The 18,579-nt window shown below is 44.6% G+C and overlaps 1 protein-coding gene and 1 long non-coding RNA gene across 7 annotated transcripts in view; one reads left to right on the top strand and one right to left on the bottom strand.

Moving 5' to 3' along the window:
- LOC134945653 (uncharacterized) overlaps positions 1 to 18,579 on the bottom strand; it is a 91,880-nt gene that overhangs the window by 35,820 nt on the left and 37,481 nt on the right. For 2 of the 6 annotated variants that reach the window (XM_063935091.1, XM_063935092.1), the window contains 3 exons: positions 15,598 to 15,687; positions 15,438 to 15,515; positions 11,354 to 13,877 (listed from right to left, as the gene is read on the bottom strand). The exons of the other annotated variants lie outside the window; for them this stretch is intronic. In XM_063935091.1, the coding sequence (XP_063791161.1) occupies positions 15,453 to 15,515; positions 15,598 to 15,687 (153 nt within the window). In that variant the 3' untranslated portion in view covers positions 11,354 to 13,877; positions 15,438 to 15,452. Of the gene's footprint in view, positions 1 to 11,353; positions 13,878 to 15,437; positions 15,516 to 15,597; positions 15,688 to 18,579 lie in introns of those variants that run through there. 6 annotated transcript variants of the gene reach the window in all.
- Positions 4,147 to 4,855, top strand: LOC134943898 (uncharacterized). The gene is made up of 4 exons (XR_010181815.1): positions 4,147 to 4,168; positions 4,250 to 4,313; positions 4,387 to 4,505; positions 4,734 to 4,855. It is a non-coding gene; the product is annotated as an uncharacterized LOC134943898 (long non-coding RNA).

Genomic DNA, 18,579 nt, shown 5'->3' with positions numbered 1-18,579 from the left:
CCAGTCTAAAGAGTGTTATGACTCAGAGCGGGGTATATTTGTTGGATGATGGCCTACTGGCCAAAGCTGAAACTGGTATAGTTTCATTTACGGATGAGGACACTGAAAAATTACTATTCGATAAATTAGAGTTTGAGGCCTTACCAGCCGAAACCCCTGTGGATTTGTTTTACAAAGTGCTTAAACACAGACAAAAAGAGGTTGATTTGACTTTACATGGTCAATTTTTGTCGGAATACCTCAGGAGAAAACAAATCCCCCGGGGTTTCCGTATCTCTAACGTTCCAACATTGGGTAGAAACAACCCTGTCTTCTGCAGCCGGTGGTGTGGAGTATTGAACAAATGTTCGCTTGACCTCATGACCCTGGTAGTGGAGGAAGTTGGCATTGAGTTAAAGAAATTATCTACTGAAGTGGATATTACCATCAAATCTCACACCACCGTGCTGCAGAATGACAAAACCCAAAATTGGATCGAACGTCTACAGACACAGGTGGACACTTATAAACGTGATCTAATTTCTTTTAAACGAAAAAAATTGTCCACTGTAACTAACGACTACCAAACGCATACTGTATACCGCTGGTTACTTGGAAACAATACTAGTGAACGTCAGAATAGACAATACACTAGGCGAAGGGCCCAACCTTTTGCCCATGAATTTGTTTCCTCCGCCTCTACCTCAGACACCGATTATTACGAAGGGAACAACGACTCCACTCGTTTTTTAGATCGAGGAGGAGAGGCCTCCTCTACCCGTTCCAGGGTTCTCAGAAGCGGCACAGACCGCACCCGAGGAGAGGGGGGTACCAAGAGAAGAGGGAGGAGGAGACAGTAGGTGACAATGTCTTTAATCTATCTAGCGTAGAACTGAGTCCAGCGGAAACTAAACTTCTTGCCCGAGGTTTATCTTTCGTCCCCACATGCAGAATTAATTCATTCCAACAAACTATAGATCAGTATAAATTTGGCCGCTCCCTCCGTCTGCGGGAGTTCTTTGCTAACAAATCCACTAACAAAGAGATACCTCAATTCAGACCCAAATCGACATTCGATCCTCCATCCTCCAATCCCAGCATCAAAACTTATTTACGGTTAGTCCAAAGAGACTCTGAGAGCTCACCCCCCAAAAGGATGTTTGATAACCTGTCCATAGCCGAGAGGAAAGCATTAAAAACTTTAAAGGATTCTCCCCATATAGTCATCCGCCCGGCGGATAAGGGAGGAGCAATAGTCGTCCAAGATTGGACTGACTATGACATGGAGATCAACCGACAATTAGCAGATGACATGACCTATCAGAAATTAACCACCAATCCGGTTCCTAAAATTAAATCTAAAATCGATCAATTTCTGAAGTTAGGTTTTGAGCAGGGCTACATAAGTGAAGACACATTAAAATATTTGACCATCAATTCACCCAGGTGTCCCATCCTATACACTCTGCCCAAAATTCATAAGACATTAGTTCACCCTCCCGGCAGACCCATTATTGCCGCGGAAGGCTCTCTGTTACAGCCAATTGCTGTCTTTATTGACAGTATCCTACAGCCTTTGGTATTAAAAACTGATAGCTATTTAAAGGACACTGGGGATTTCCTCACACATCTACGGACATTTACCCATCTTAGTGAAGGCACTCTTCTGGCCACTATGGATGTGGGGTCCCTTTATACCGTTATACCACACCACTTAGGTTTGGATGTTATACGTCAATTTCTTTCCAACAGCCCCTGCAAAGATTACCCCACTGAGTTTGTGTTGGAACTGACCTCATTGGTTCTTACGTGCAACCACTTTATGTATAAAAATGATTATTTTCTTCAAATCGCCGGAACCGCGATGGGGTCGAATTTGGCCCCCGCCTACGCTAATCTGTTCATGGCGCACTATGAACATACGTACCTGTTACCTAGGTATGGGCACAAGATTGCCTTCTTTAAACGGTACATTGATGACGTCTTCTTGCTGTGGGAGGGCACCGAGTCTGAGTTTCTTGACATGGTGAACCAATTGAATGCTTTGGATAATCCTATCAAGTTCACATACACAGTATCGGCCACTAACATCACTTTCCTGGATGTCAGTATCACCAGAAATGGTGACCGACTGGACACCTCGTTGTACCGTAAACCCACTGACCGCAATCTGACCTTGCATGCTAGCAGCCATCATCCCCCAGCCCTCAAAGAAGGATTGCCCATATCCCAGTACCTCAGAGCCATGAGGATCAATTCCAACGCAGCACTCAAAGATCAACAATGTAACGAGATCACCTCTCGCTTTCTGGAGCGAGGGTACACTAGCAGTGTACTTACTCGCTGTCTCAATAAAGCGAACAGCATTTTTCATGGACAACAGGTTAAAAACCCCATTCGTAACAATCGGATGATTTGTTCCACTCAGTATGATGGTTCCACAAGTGCAACCAGAAAGGCCCTACGGAAACATTGGCCAATAATAGCCACCGACAACAGTTTGCCTTTTCTTAAAACACCTGCTCCTATGGTTGCAGACAAACGAGGGGCCAACCTAAAGCAATTACTAATGAGACCCACGATTTTCCCTGAACAGAACACATCTCAAATCCAGCTTATGCAAGCCAAACCTGGCAGTTTTTCCTGCGGGGGATGCACAACGTGCAGATCTATGATCACTGGTCCTTTTTTGTATCACCCACACACAGGGAAAAAAATCTTTATCAGATATCATCTCCACTGTCGACTGGATCATGTCGTCTACCTTCTAAAGTGCCCATGTGGGTTATGTTATGTCGGACTAACCGCGCGTCCCTTTCGCGACAGGATGGCAAACCATCGGTCATCCATACACACGGCCCTCAATGTGGGCTTTTCTGACAAACCGGTAGCACGGCACTTTTTGTCAGTTAAACATCAAGTATCTGCCCTGAAGTGTCAGCTGATTGACTGGGTGCCGCCACCTGTTAGTGGAGGCGATCGCACCTTGTTACTTAAACAGAAGGAAAGCTTTTGGATACACAAACTCAATACAGTGTCACCAAAGGGCCTCAATGAGGCCAACCCCCTTAATATTTTTCTTTAGAATTTTATTTTGCCATAGTTGATTGGATACCTTGGAACACACTTTGTATGTTTCAGGGACATAGGGCACTGTGATACAATCAGCACATACAGGCTGGGTTTCGATTTGTGTTTTATATGTTTTATATGTTCTATGTTCTATGTTTTATTTTTTTCATTTTTGTATGTTCTTTTTATGTATATAGATTAAGAAAGTAAGGACAGTTATTTATACGTCCTTGCTTATGTTTTTTATATATATTTTTCTGTTGTTTCCCGGAGCCTTCCCAGGTCCTATACTAGTCACGAGGGTCCACCAATTTCAATGACCACACCACCCACTATTCCCTTTTATTATTTAAAATCTTTTACTACATTATACCAATGTATTACTATAAAGATATTACACTCACATCAGTATTCAATTTGCCTTTGTTGATCAGATATATGTTAGTTTGTATGCGTAGGGTGAGTTGTGGTCATTTGATCTGGTGCCCTCTTATGTCATTTTTGACATTTTTTGACATTTCATATTATGGATCATTATTTACATTTGCACTCTTTTTCTTCTGTGGTGATTGACAGGCTACACATAGGTTAATCCAGGATTATACGTGAGGAGACCTCCGGTATACCTCCGAGTCCCTGTGAGCTATGAGTGAACCTGTACATTGATGATTCCACCTGGGGGAGTGTTCATTCTCTGAGAACACCCCCCTCTAGGTTGTACACCTCCTTTAAACATTAGCCAGTGGATAAGCCTAATTACGGTTCTTTCCGCGAGTGGAACGCAGAGACTTCCGGCCAGCGCCACTTCCGCGGAATGGAACGCATGGTGTTCCGGTCGGTGGAACGCAAAAGACGCGTCTCCGGCAGTTGCCCTTCCAAATCGTTAAAATACACTCATTTAAGTAGCCGTGCGTTAGCGATAGCCACTGCCTGTCCTGTGAACCCTGTAACTTTTTTCCCAGTTGGTCTGAGTTAGTTATCTGAGAGGTGATCAGTTAATGAGAGACTGGGTTTATACTAATCTCCCTAATTGGCACTTCCTGTGGTTGATCCTTAAATAGTGCTCAGCTGAGGCTGAACTTTATGCAGCTTCCATTTGGCTCTGGACACTTGAGCAGTGAGTATGGTTCTCCTGCAGCTCCCTTCTGACACATGATTACGGTTGGTGATTATTTTTTCCTGTTGTGCCTCCTTACAGACTGAGTGTCTGACACATGTACAGAGCCCACAAGCTGCCATGAGCTATTTCTACATGTAACTAGGTATGATCTTTTCCAAAATGACGTTGTTAGTGTATTTTCTTATGGTGTAGTTACTCTGTTATTTATCTAATAGGTGACTACGCCTTGCAGCTTCCCCTACGTTATAGGCTTTTTAACTTCATTATGTGATCAGGCATGTTGCCAACTTTGAAGGCCATTCCACACATCTGAGTGATCTGGCTTGCCGTCCAGGTAATCATTTGCCTATCTAAACAGATAGTCCTAATGGTGGAGGTGTCTCTTTCATCACACGTGGATTATTTCCAAGTATCTCTTTTTTACATATATAAAAAAACAGCTTTTTAATACGTTTTCTGGTTTTTGTGACAGTCTTCAGGGCCTGGGAGGCACTGGTGGTGTTGGTGTTGAATAAATCTGGGTTCTTATACATATTAATTGTAACTGTTTCTGATTGTATAGGTGATTTAAGTGCCAATCTTGATAAAGGTCCGCATAAGGACCGAAACGTCGATGAAATACGGCATCAACAGTGAACCCGAATAAAAATATACTGAATTTACAAGTGACTTCAGAGACTAATTTCTGGGCGTGAGTGCACCTTCCACCTAGGTGGTTGTTGTGGTATATATATATATATATATATATACAGATCCCTGCACTCTCACATAAACTCTGCCAACAGCTGGGGTGCCAATCAGAGTCCAACCCACTTAGAGGTGGGACCCATAGTACAGTACAAGTTTATCCACCTAGTGGAACAGATAGCACTCTCCAGACTTTAATATCAATTATTCAGCAAAGAAAATTTAATAAAGGTAATCTCACAGCTCCAGTTGTAAAGTCCAATTCCGACGTTTCGGTCCACACCAGGACCTTTGTCAAGGAGTTACAGCATAGTGACAGCAGACATCAGCACAGCATGGTCAGCATGAATGGGAACTGATGTTACAAAGGGATAGCCTCACCGGCCCCCATTATATACCCCACCCTTAAGTGCTAGTCAAACCTCTCCATTTCCTGGGAGTCAGCTGGAACGCAGTGCAGGGCCATTTACATCACTTCCTGCTATCCAGGAGGTGTGTATTATCCATGTAGTCCGGCCTGAACAGCGGGCGCGCCGTAGAACGCAAACCGGAAGTGCGTATTGGGACACACGCGTCACTTCCGGTTTTTGTGCGAGCTATAGTTGCCATAGTAGCGGGGAAGCCGCTAATGGCCGCACCACTGTTTGCCATATATGCACAGGCTTCTACAGGGCCATTTACAACACCTCATGCTATCCAGGAGGTGTGCATCTCCGAGTAGCGGGCGCGATATGGAACGCAAACCGGAAGTGCGTGTTGGAACGCACACGTCACTTCCGGTTATTACTCGAGCTTTAGTTTCCATAGTAGCGGAGAAGCCGCTACTGACCGCACTGGTGTCTGTTATACATGTATCAAATTGGCTCAGTTTTTAGACAACAAAGGGTATCTATTGGAGCAGGTATTAGAGCATATTATGGGGACGTCCGGGGCTAGAGAGCCGCAATTAATACTATTATTAATGAGTTTTCAGGCTGTAGGTGGCTTACCCCTGCCAGTTTTGTTCATTATTGGGTATATTGGAGGCCGGAGAGGTCATCATATTGGGTTCTGCAAACATAGTGAACATGGCAAAACATAAACAAAAATTAATAAATGCCTAAGCATTAGATTATTATACTGTATGCAAATACTCTTCATTCCATATTCCAATGTCTGAACGGTGTTTTCTTCACACCATTCTGACCACATAAGACTTGTACTTAAAATCAAAATCCAATACAGAATTATAGAATTATAATCTTAACTAATAAATCATAATTATAACTGCAAATACGGGCGCAGCTAGTTGATAACACCTGGGGGATCATAAATTTATTTCAGACAGGGGATTGTTCTCATTCATTCCTTTCGGGGCAATAGTGTCCAATCTGTGTATCCACAGGCTTTCACGTTTTCTGAGCAGAAGAGCACGGTCACCGCCTCTTAGTAACGGGGGTATCCAGTCTATCAGTTTTGTCCTCAGATCAGATACTTGGTGTCTTAGACTTAAAAAATGTCTGGCTACTGGTAAGGTCGCTGTCCCGGTGTTAATCGCCTGGTGTATTGACGTTCTATGATTCGCCATCCTATCCCGGAACCTTCTAGTCATCATTCCCACATAGTACAGTCCACAGGGGCATGTGAGGATGTAAATCAAATGGTCCATATTACAATGCAATCTGTATTTGATGGGTATTGCTTTCCCCGAGTGAGGATGGGGAAAAGTCGGTCCTGTTAGCATCCCCCTACATGTGGTGCACCCGGTGCATTTGAAGCACCCAGGTCTTTTCTCATGTAGCCATGTAGTGGTTGTGGGAAGTTCTTGTCCAGCCATAGGCCTTAGCAATAATTGTTTTAGGTTGGCCGCCCTGCGGTAGGCCATGATGAGGGGTGGTGTCCTTTTCAGTTTGAGATGGTCGTCTGAGGTTAGGATGAGCCAATTCTTGCGGACGGCTCCTCTGATTTTATTTGATAGCTGATCATAAGTAGTCGTAAAAACCATACGTTCTGATGCTGAGGTGGCTTCAGTCGGGGATGTAGACATGACAAATTTCTTCCTAGCTTTCTTCAGACAATTTGTCACTGTTTTCTTATCATACCCTCGCTCTAGGAAGCGTGATGTCATCTCCGATATTTGTGTCTCCATGGTATCCCTATTGGTATTATTGCGCATCACTCTCAAGAACTGAGAGATTGGGAGATTGTCCTTGAGAGCTGGTGGGTGTTGGCTGGTTGCAAGTAGCAAGGTATTGCGGTCCGTAGGTTTTCTATACAAGCTTGTATTGATGCGACCCTCCTCCAATGTGATGGTAATATCAAGAAAATTGATACTGGCGGGATCCACTTGATGGGTAAATCTTACCGGGCTGTCTATGCCGTTGAGCCAACTGACCATGCCGTTGAATGAGTCTACTGACCCCTTCCAGAGTAGGAAAATGTCATCTATAAATCTTCTGTAAAAGAGGATCCGGGATCCAAATCTCGGGAAGATCTGCTCTTGTTCATATTTAGTCATGTATATATTGGCGTATGCCGGCGCCAAATTAGAGCCCATCGCGGTCCCTTCACGTTGTAGATAGTATTTTCCTTGGTAAAGAAAATGATTATGTTTAAGACCTGCGGTAGCCAATTCCAGGAGAAATTCAATTGCCGGACCTGTCGGTGGGTGTTGTTGCCAGGCATTTGCTAGTGCTTGTAGACCTTGTTCATGTGGTATGATGGTGTACAGGGAACACACATCCATGGTAGCCAGCAATATATCATCAAGCTCGTATGGAAAAGTCTTCAGCTTCTGCAGAAAGTCAGATGTGTCTCGCACATAACTATCTCCCTGCTGTACTATGGGTTGCAGGTACGTATCGACAAAGATGGCAAGCGGTTGTAGCAGAGATTTCCTAGCTGAGATGATGGGCCTCCCTGGTGGATGTGACAGGGTTTTGTGGATTTTGGGAAGAGTGTATATTATGGGGCAAACAGGGTGTTCAACAGTGAGAAATTCCAGTGTGTTTTTGTCGATCTGATGTGTTTTGTAGCCCTGTTCTAATATGCGATCAATTTCCAATTTGATCTCAGGTATTGGATTGTGCTGCAAACTAGTGTAGGTGGACTCATCATCTAGCTGCCTCATTATTTCGCTATTGTAGTCGACCCAATCCTGTACTACTACTGCGCCCCCTTTGTCCGCAGGCCTAACCACCAGGCTAGTGTCTTGCTTAAGTGCTGACAGGGCTTTGCATTCTGCCATGGGCAGGTTATCAAAACGCTTAGTTGGAGATTGTACATGTATATCGTGTTCCAGGAGCGAGTAAATGTTTTAATGCTAGGGTTGGAAGATACTGGGTCAAATGTGGAGGGTTTCCGAAATTGCGTGTTTTCTTTGTTGATTTCTATAGGGAAATGCTCACGTAACCTGAGCTTCCTACCGAACTTATATATATCGACTACGGTATCAAACCGCCGATGGGGTGCTGTAGGTACAAAAGAAAGGCCTCTCGAGAGAAGGCGTATGGTTGCCTCATCCAGTGTCTTACTTGATAAATTAAATACTAGGTCCTGGGTTTGTCTCTGCACCTGCGCCATGTATCGGCCCTTCCTTGGGTGCGGTCTCCTTGGTTTGCCACTGGGGGGAGGTTGGGGTTTGTTGTATGCACTAAAAAAGACCTGGGAGTTGGTCTACCGTCAGACAGATCTGTGTCGGAGGCAGAAGATCCTGTTTCGTTGGTGTAGAATTGTCTACGTCCTTGGCGGCGGGCTCTAAAGGGCCGTTGTGGTCTATTTGGTCTAGAATCACCGATCAACAACCGATAGACAGTGTGATTTTGGTAATCTGCTGTGACCGTTACTAGTTTACTATGTTTAAATGCAGTGATTTCTCTCTTATAGGTGTCTATCTGTGTTTGTAATTTTTCAAATAAATTGGTGGTTTTATCCTTCTTGATGGTGCCAAGATGTGCACTGCTGAAGGTATCAATTTGGACCTTAACTTTATTTAGTTCTATGCCCACTTCCTCCACTACCAAGAGCATAAGGTCGAGGGAGCATTTATTCAGAACCCCACACCAGCGGCTGCAGAATGTGGGGTTGTTCCTGCCTAATGTCGGGATATTGTTAATTCTAAATCCCCGTGGTATGTGCTTTTTCCGATAGTATTCGGACAGGAACTGACCATGTAGGGTAAGGTCTATTTCCCTCCTTTTGAGTCTAAGAAGTTGGTGGTATAGGTCTGTAGGTGTTTCTGCAGGCAAAGTGTCAAAATCTAGTTGGTCAAATAAGACCTTATCCGCATCATCGTCCGTGAGGGATATTATACCGTGTTCAGCATGTGCAAGCAGGTTATCATCGAGGAATCCCAACTGGCTTTGCGCCATGCCAAATAGAGGTATTTCTCAACCACGTATTGTAACGATATACTTACTGTACCTAGTATTCCACGTGGTCACCCAAGCGTGTACTGACCAGGCACAGCACTGATTAGCTTCCAAGTTCGGGTGGGTTCGGGCTTGCCCAGTGCGGTATGACAGTAAATATGATTGGCTAGAAAATACTCACCTGCTCAGATACCCGTGCAGTTATGCTATACATCAGTACATACCCAATATATTGATGAATCCCAAATCAACAACAGTGCCTGTATAAATAATGCAATGCGGGGTGGGTGCAGGAGAAGAAAACAGCTCAGGTGTTTATCCTGGGTTGTATCTAAATATACATACAGTTCCCTGCACTCTCACATAAACTCTGCCAACAGCTGGGGTGCCAATCAGAGTCCAACCCACTTAGAGGTGGGACCCATAGTACAGTACAAGGTTATCCACCTAGTGGAACAGATAGCACTCTCCAGACTTTAATATCAATTATTCAGCAAAGAAAATTTAATAAAGGTAATCTCACAGCTCCAGTTGTAAAGTCCAATTCCGACGTTTCGGTCCACACCAGGACCTTTGTCAAGGAGTTACAGCATAGTGACAGCAGACATCAACACAGCATGGTCAGCATGAATGGGAACTGTTGTTACAAATATATATAATATATAAACAGGAATCACGGCGGCACTCAAGAGACTTTTTGCTAGCAGTAGTGTGTATATATATATATATATATATACACACACAATGAACAGGCATGCACTTTCCCTCCTATGACAGTATGACGCTGTGCTCACTAAAATCAATGCATACAATCGAGGTGTTGCACTCTATGGACGCTTAAATGATTCAAACCTCAGCCATTAGCTCTGCAACGTTTCCTCAGGCGTTGTATGTGCTGCATGAGGATGGGCTGAATAATAGCTAATGAAAAGTCTGTTTGAGTACCACACTTCGAATTAAAAAAAAATAAAAATAAACAATATATATATATATATATATATATATATATATATATAAGTAAACAGTGGAAGCATGCAGCGGCACTCAGAGACTGATTCCAAAAATTTCAAGTGCAAAAATAGATTATTTAATCCATGAAAACAGCAGCACAAAGGTGACCAACGTTTCGGGGCGCTAACGCCCCTTTGTCAAGGTGATACATATTTATATACTAGCTGAAGTACCTGGCGTTGCCTGGTTTTACATTTTCCAGTTATTAAGTTACCAATTAGTTGGATGTAAGTGTCAACATATTAAAAATAATTAGTAGCTTGGTACTGTAGCTCTTCCAAAACCCCAATGAGGTGGCTGCCCAGTAGTCCTGATCCCCAGCATGTATTTCTGTTCAGTTTTATAATCACTTTTCTATTGCAAGATGGGTTTAAAGTTTTCCTTCTGTTATCAGTGTTGCTCTATCCCAATGCTTTTGGGTAGGCAGCATTTTTGGTCTTCCCACCTCCATTTCTATTAGTTATTTTTGTTCAATGAATTCTGGTCATTTCTGTCAGTTACTACAGATCATTGAAGTTTTCATCCAAATCCATCCAGTGGAAGTCCCAGAACAGGCTCCCTGGGTCACAGTTCTGGCCAGGATACACCAACAGAAGGTCTCGCTGGGATCCAATGTTACAACTCGATTCAGTTTTCTTCTAAATCTATCCAGTGGAAGGCGCAGAACAGGCTCCCTGGGTCAAAGTTCTGCTGGATGTGCTTTTGCAATCCCTGTTCCCCTCTTACATAACATCTGTGCAGCTATGCGCTATTATTGGTGGCTGTGATTTATCTAGAACGTAAATCCCGACCACACCTGTGAGTGAAATTATCTCCACGTCAGGCTCTGGCATCTTACCACTCACTTCAGAGATTCATGCAGAAAAAAATATTTCCTTTATCTCCAGGCAAATGCTTTGGGAAGCCGGCTACAGTGGGCCAGATGTACTAAGCCTTGAAAAGTGATAAATATCACAGTGATAAAGTACCAGCCAATCAGCTCCTAACTGTCATTTTTCAAACACAGACAGTGACATGGTAGTTAGGAATTGATTTGCTGGCAGTTTATCACCGTGAAATGTATCACTTTTCAGGCTTAGTACATCTCCCCCAGTATCTGGACCTGGGTGCATATATCATTGTATTTCATACAACATTGTAAAAGAGACATTTTATTGAGGGCAACAGACTGAAGAATGAACCATGTTATCCAAGATATCAAATCAGTAAATAAAATATAAGTTACAACCAGCAAAATAAAGGAAAACTATCAAAGCAGATATCAGGACATGATGCCGAGGAAGAGGAATGGTCACAGGGTATCAGAAGATGAGGATGAGGAAGAGGAATGGTCACAGAGTATCAGAAGATGAGGATGAGGAAGAGGAATGGTCACAGGGTATCAGAAGATGAAGATGAGGAAGAGGAATGTTCACAGGGTATCAGAAGATGAGGATGAGGAAGAGGAATGGTCACAGGGTATCAGGAGATGAAGATGAGGAAGAGGAATGGTCACAAGGTATCAGGAGATGAGGACGAGAAAGAGGAATGGTCACAGGGTATCAGAAGATGAGGAGGAGGAAGAAGAATGGTCACAGGGTATCAGAAGATGAAGATGAGGAAGAGGAATGGTCACAGGGTATCAGAAGATGAGGATGAGGAAGAGGAATGGTCACAGGGTTTCAGAAGATGAGGAAGAGGAATGGTCACAGGGTATCAGAAGATGAGGATGAGGAAGAGGAATGGTCACAGGGTATCAGGAGATGAGGACGAGGAATGGTCACAGGGTATCAGAAGATGAGGATGAGAAAGAGGAATGGTCACAGGGTATCAGAAGATGAAGATGAGGAAGAGGAATGGTCACAGGGTATCAGAAGATGAGGATGAGGAAGAGGAATGGTCACAGGGTATCAGAAGATGAGGATGAGGAAGAGGAATGGTCACAGGGTATCAGGAGATGAAGATGAGGAAGAGGAATCAGGAGATGAGGACGAGAAAGAGGAATGGTCACAGGGTATCAGAAGAGGAGGATAAGGAAGAAGAATGGTCACAGGGTATCAGAAGATGAAGATGAGGAAGAGGAATGGTCACAGGGTATCAGAAGATGAGGATGAGGAAGAGGAATGGTCACAGGGTTTCAGAAGATGAGGAAGAGGAATGGTCACAGGGTATCAGAAGATGAGGATGAGGAAGAGGAATGGTCACAGGGTATCAGAAGATGAGGATGAGGAAGAGGAATGGTCACAGGGTATCAGAAGAGGAGGATAAGGAAGAGGAATGGTCACAGGGTATCAGAAGAGGAGGATAAGGAAGAGAAATGGTCACAGGGTATCAGGAGATGAAGATGAGGAAGAGGAATGGTCATAGGGTATCAGGAGATGAGGAGGAGGAAGATGAATGGTCACGGGGTATCAGAAGAGGAGGATAAGGAAGAGGGATGGTCACAGGGTATCAGGAGATGAAGATGAGGAATGGTCACAGGGTATCAGGAGATGAGGACGAGGAAGACGAATGGTCACAGGGTATCAGAAGAGGAGGATAAGGAAGAGGGATGGCTACAGGGTATCAGGAGATGAATATGAGGAAGAGGAATGGTCACAGGGTATCAGGAGATGAAGATGAGGAAGAGGAATGGTCACAGGGTATCGGGAGATGAAGATGAGGAAGAGGAATGGTCACAGGGTATCGGGAGATGAAGATGAGGAAGAGGAATGGTCACAGGGTATCAGGAGATGAGGATGAGGAAGAGGAATGGTCACAGGGTATCAGGAGATGAGGATGAGGAAGACGAATGGACACAGGGTATCAGAAGAGGAGGATAAGGAAGAGGGATGGTCACGGGGTATCAGGAGATGAAGATGAGGAAGAGGAATGGTCACAGGGTATCAGGAGATGAAGATGAGGAAGAGGAATGGTCACAGGGTATCAGGAGATGAGGATGAGGAAGAGGAATGGTCACAGGGTATCATGAGATGAGGACAAGGACGAGGAATGGTCACAGGGTATCAAGAGATGAAGATGAGGAAGAGGAATGGTCACAGGGTATCAGGAGATGAAGATGAGGAAGAGGAATGGTCACAGGGTATCAGGAGATGAAGATGAGGAAGAGGAATGGTCACAGGGTATCAGGAGATGAGGATGAGGAAGAGGAATGGTCACAGGGTATCAGGAGATGAGGATGAGGAAGACGAATGGACACAGGGTATCAGAAGAGGAGGATAAGGAAGAGGGATGGTCACGGGGTATCAGGAGATGAAGATGAGGAAGAGGAATGGTCACAGGGTATCAGGAGATGAAGATGAGGAAGAGGAATGGTCACAGGGTATCAGGAGATGAGGATGAGGAAGAGGAATGGTCACAGGGTATCATGAGATGAGGACGAGGAAGAGGAATGGTCACAGGGTATCAGGAGATGAGGATAAGGAAGACGAATGGTCACAAGGTATCAGGAGATAAGGCTGAGGAATGGTCACAGAGTATCAATGGATGACGCTGAGGAGGAGGCCACGGTGGTAACAGTAAGGTCTGAGAGGACACGTACATAACAGACAATTCCATCTAGCAGAAAGGGCTCCGTCAGTCATCCAGCAATACAGAATACACATGGTGATACAGGAGCAGGACTTTGGGATGTTGGAGGAGAAGACCAGGTTTTATAATAGTTTCCTGAAGATGTTTTTCTGGAGAAGAAAAAGGTTATACAGTGTTTGCTTTTTAGGCCATTAAGGGCTAGGATCACAGTAAAAAAAAAAAAATAATTAAAAAAAAAAAAATAATAAAAAAAAAAATATATATATATATATATATATATATATATATATATATATATATATATATATATATTATCCATGTTGCAATGTAAATGATGCAGATACATTATACATTTTATTGTTTTGCATGTAGGGAAATTACTGGCTGATTTGGAACATAAGATCACCCCCCCCCTCCCCCTCCCAACTCTAAATCTGGTCACATATTTTAAATCCCGCACCCTTCCCCGTGCAGTGCACCTTGATTTTGTCCGGGGGGCAAATTTGCTCCATTAGATGCTAAACCTCTAATTCTAAATGGCCCTAATTATTCACAGTTAAAAATGCAAATGTTTAAACAATAGATCTCTGTGGCATAGCATTTAACCTACCTGGAGAAGTAACTTATGGTAACTTACTGATTGACAGCTCTTGTACTGCAGTGATAATTATAGTGTAGGTTATGCAATGTGCAGTACACTATAGTAACAGACTCATTTACTTTACAATCAGTACAGAGTGCAAGGTGGTAACACTCCCCTGTGCAGGGTGCAGACATCTAACTAATAACTGCTGTCCGACGGGCCGACATATTGGAACCTGGGTACACAATGATCGATGAAATGAAGGTCGGAGCGACATACTCCTCCTTCCGTCATTACACATGCCACGGTCGCTGGCGTTATCGCTGGGTTTGGTGTGCAGCACAACAACCTAGAGACGTCACTAGCGACTGCAGGCTCCCACAAATTGCCAGTACACGCAGAGCTATCAGTTCAATATGTTGGTCCGAACCGGCTGGAATCGGAGCCGACATCGCGCCAGTGTGTACCCAGCTTAACACTTTCAGGGATTCTCATGAATATTTATTGTCTGGCAGGAATCTGACTCCAGTCACTGAATTTCAGAAAAACATGTAAAAGAGTCTATGCAACTATAGCATGTTTCATGTATCATATGTTTATATAATGTTACATACATGTACAGTATGTTTAGCGTTGTTTCTATTGTACAACTGTACTGTACTTCCAGTTCCCACTAGTACCTACACCACTGATCTGTAGATGCGGATACACGCGCACGATTCATTAGAACAATGGGTATTTGTGAAATCCTGTAGTAACAATGCACAAGGGGGATTAATTGATATTAGTATACACAGACGATGGGTGGGGGTCTGCACATGTGGAAAGCGGGGTCTTGCGATGTCGCTCGCGGCCCCCTGTCAGCCGCAACATGATTATCCATTTTCTGAAATGCCAGTCTTCCCCGCTCCCCATTATTGATATGCTGCAGCTTAGTTGGCATTGTGACCGTCAGCGCAGACCGTCAGACACTAGAGATGTATGTAATCCATTCGGTTTGTGTACATCTCTGAATCAGGCCAGTATAAGGAGCGGTATAATATGTTGCTATTGCTTCTTATTAATGATTTGTGGACAGATAATAGGAAGATGCTGAATATGTGCAGAATATTACACATGTACTTACTGCAGAGATTCCAGGCTAATATAAAGCCTGTGCGATCACAAGGATTCCGGTGGCGACTGACTGCAGGATGAGTAACACCTTATACAGAGAGGAGGAGACACGGTTACATGGGAAGCAGGAGGTCATGGAGGACACACGGCTAGGACACACACACACTCACCATGTCACAGACCGAAGGTATCCAGACAACTGTAACCAGCTCAGCCGCCAATAGTACGAGGACGACTGCTATACCCAAAGTGTAGGCGCTCTGAGGAGAAATGATTTTCACTTTAGTTTATCGCTTACAAAGTAACAGAGGCCCCAAATCACCCTTTGTGGTTTATTCTATGTGATAGGGCGAGAAATCTAGGAACAACACCAACTGGATTCGCGGTTCTGGTCGGGTTAGGTCAGAAAGGTGCAGATCATCTCCCCAGTGCTGGGAAAGGAATCTGTGCCGCTCTGTGCCGGCTCTACCCTCCAACCACTTGATGCTCCAGCAGGCTCTGCAGCATCACTACAGGTTGTTTAGTGCCATTCCAGGAGCCCTGCAAGCCAAGTGCTGGTGCTGTGCTGCAGGGCCCTCCGTCCTGGGTGACGGCACTGCTCCCATACTCATAATTATGGCTCTGCTTCTCCCCAAGCTGGTTGGCAAGAGGGCACACGTGGAAGGAGCAAAGTAAAAGTTATCCTATACACAGATGCTCACCCCTTTTGCTGGGTCCTCCCAGGCAGCTAGGCGGTACTGCAGCTGTAAAGAGATTCATCTGGAGAGCAACAGTCCCCGCAGACCATATAGTGGCTTGGAGGCAAAGGTGGCTTGTGGGTGCTGGGGGTACTGTGGGGACAACTGTCCCGGGCCGCCACGCCGCTGACAGTGCAGCAGGGAGGAGCCACCAGCCTGAGGTGCAGCACTGTGGGAGAGATATCATTCCCAAAATGGCCGTTGCCTAAGAGGAGACAGTTGTTAAGGATGCTAGAGGAGGCAGCAGCCATTTTGGGAGGGACATTTTCAATAGCATGAAGGGGACAGGTGCAAACCGCAGACCCGTGATGGCCAGGTTTGGGGTGGGGGGAATCCCCTGACAATGAGCAGAACCCCTGACAACGAGCAGGTACCATGGGAGGGTGGGGACGGAGACGATCCTTATGATATCCTGAAAATATGGTCCATGGTTGACATGTTCCTGTACATCCACAGGATACTTTCAAAGCTGCCCTCATGGGGCCCTATGCAAGACACAGATTTGGGGCCCCCCTTCCTCAAACAATCCTCACTTTCTACCCCCCCCCCCCCACACACACACACACACACACACACACACACCTCCTTTTTCCCATCATCCCCACTCATGACTGATTGGAATGTGAAGTAGGTGGATGTTATATAAAATGTAAAATAATCCTGTAATAATGTGCACTGGACACTGGACTCGTGTTTTTTTCTGTGCACATCCCGACTCCTCTCTCTACGGATCTGACGTCATACACACGTGTGTCCAGAGCCGGCCCCAACCAATATGATGCCCTAGGCAAGATTTTGACTGGTGCCCCCTAGCACCACCGCTGGTTCTGCCGGAGATGCCTGGCATGAGTCAGCTGGTAGCTCTGCTAACGTCGGGCGCCTTTTGTTTATGAAAATGCAACTTATTTGCATTACTATGTGGCTAGGATGCACAAGCAGCTTCTGCTGATTAAAATGATATGCAGCATGCCTATATTCTGTGTGCAACTGCGGCTGCATCTGCATACATTACAGTGATTTCCAGGAATACACTGTAACATAGCATTTCGTATGCAGATACAGACGCAGTCACACACAGAATATAGGCATGCCGCATATCATTGTAATCAGCAGAAGCTGCTGGTGCCCCTAAGCATACCAAATGCCCTAGGCATTTTCCTAGTTTGCCTATGCCTAAGGCCGGCTCTGCGTGTGTCATGACTAGTCACACACACAATACTGCAGGACTGGAGACACAGGCGTGTGCTGGAGCCGGCACCCAACAGCTGTCTACTTACTGACAGCCTGCCGGGAGTATTCAGCAAGACCAGCTCTCGGACAATTTCGGTGAAGCTTGTGGTCTGCCAGAAATGCCCTTTATACAGCCACATCGGCGGGCCCCCTGAGACCAGCAGGGCCCCCTAAGACCAACAGGGCCCTAAGCAGCTGCTCTGGTTGCCTTGTGGTAATTCCTCCTCTGGCCCTGTTTGAACTTGGGGAAGGATGGTCCCTGATAAAGCCGGAATATGGTCTTGTGCAGCTGACACCCAGAGAGACTGCAAACATTCAAAACAGCTGCTAGGACATCCCCCAACCTTCTGCATAACCCCCCCCCCCACCACCCCCTTCTCCCCAGAGCAACTTTCTAAAAATACATATGTAAATAATTTGTTCGCTAATCGCTTTACTACGGATCTCAGCGGGTGGAGAATGGTCCAATTCCCTGGCAGACGTACAGGCTTGCAGCAGATCTGTCTCCTTGCGTTGCTGATTGTGATATGACTAAAATATTTACAGACCCTTTTTTATATTACATATGTGAAAGTTTGAAACCAAAATCAAGTCTGACCTTTTCCACAGTTATTGTAGCCTTGAAAGTACCAAAGGAAAATTCAGATAGAAAACAATCATTTAAAAAAAAAAAGTAGTAAAGACAAAGGCCAGTATTTACTAATATTTCAATTTTGTCCGATTTGTGTTTTTTTTCAAAGTCCCAATCTGGGAATTCACTAAGCACAAATCTTGGCAGTGTTTGGGCTATTCGTAATGGTTTGAATGGCAAAGTCGAGAAATACGAATGAATAGACCATCGGTCAAACGCGGCTGTTATTTCATACACGGGTATTCACTATTCATTCGTATTTGGGTGTTAGTCTCTGAATGCTCAAGTGCGGGTGTATTTTTTTGCGATTCGTTAATAAAAGCAGCAAAAAAATAGACCTGCTTTTTCCAGGCGAGTTTGGATAACCATGCACGGATCAGTGAGATCTGTGCATGGTTATCTATGGGAAAGGGTCTGTTTATTGTAAAAACTGGAAAAAAAATTGCGTGGGGTCCCCCCTCCTAAGCATAACCAGCCTCGGGCTCTTTGAGCCGGTCCTGGTTGAAAAAATATGCAGAAAAAATTTACAGGGGTTCCCTCATATTTGAACAACC

This window comes from Pseudophryne corroboree, chromosome 7 (assembly GCF_028390025.1).
Source record: "Pseudophryne corroboree isolate aPseCor3 chromosome 7, aPseCor3.hap2, whole genome shotgun sequence".
Classification (NCBI taxonomy): Eukaryota; Metazoa; Chordata; class Amphibia; order Anura; family Myobatrachidae; genus Pseudophryne; species Pseudophryne corroboree.
Note: the sequence above shows the minus strand (reverse complement) of the source record. Positions and strands in the feature narration are given on the sequence as shown.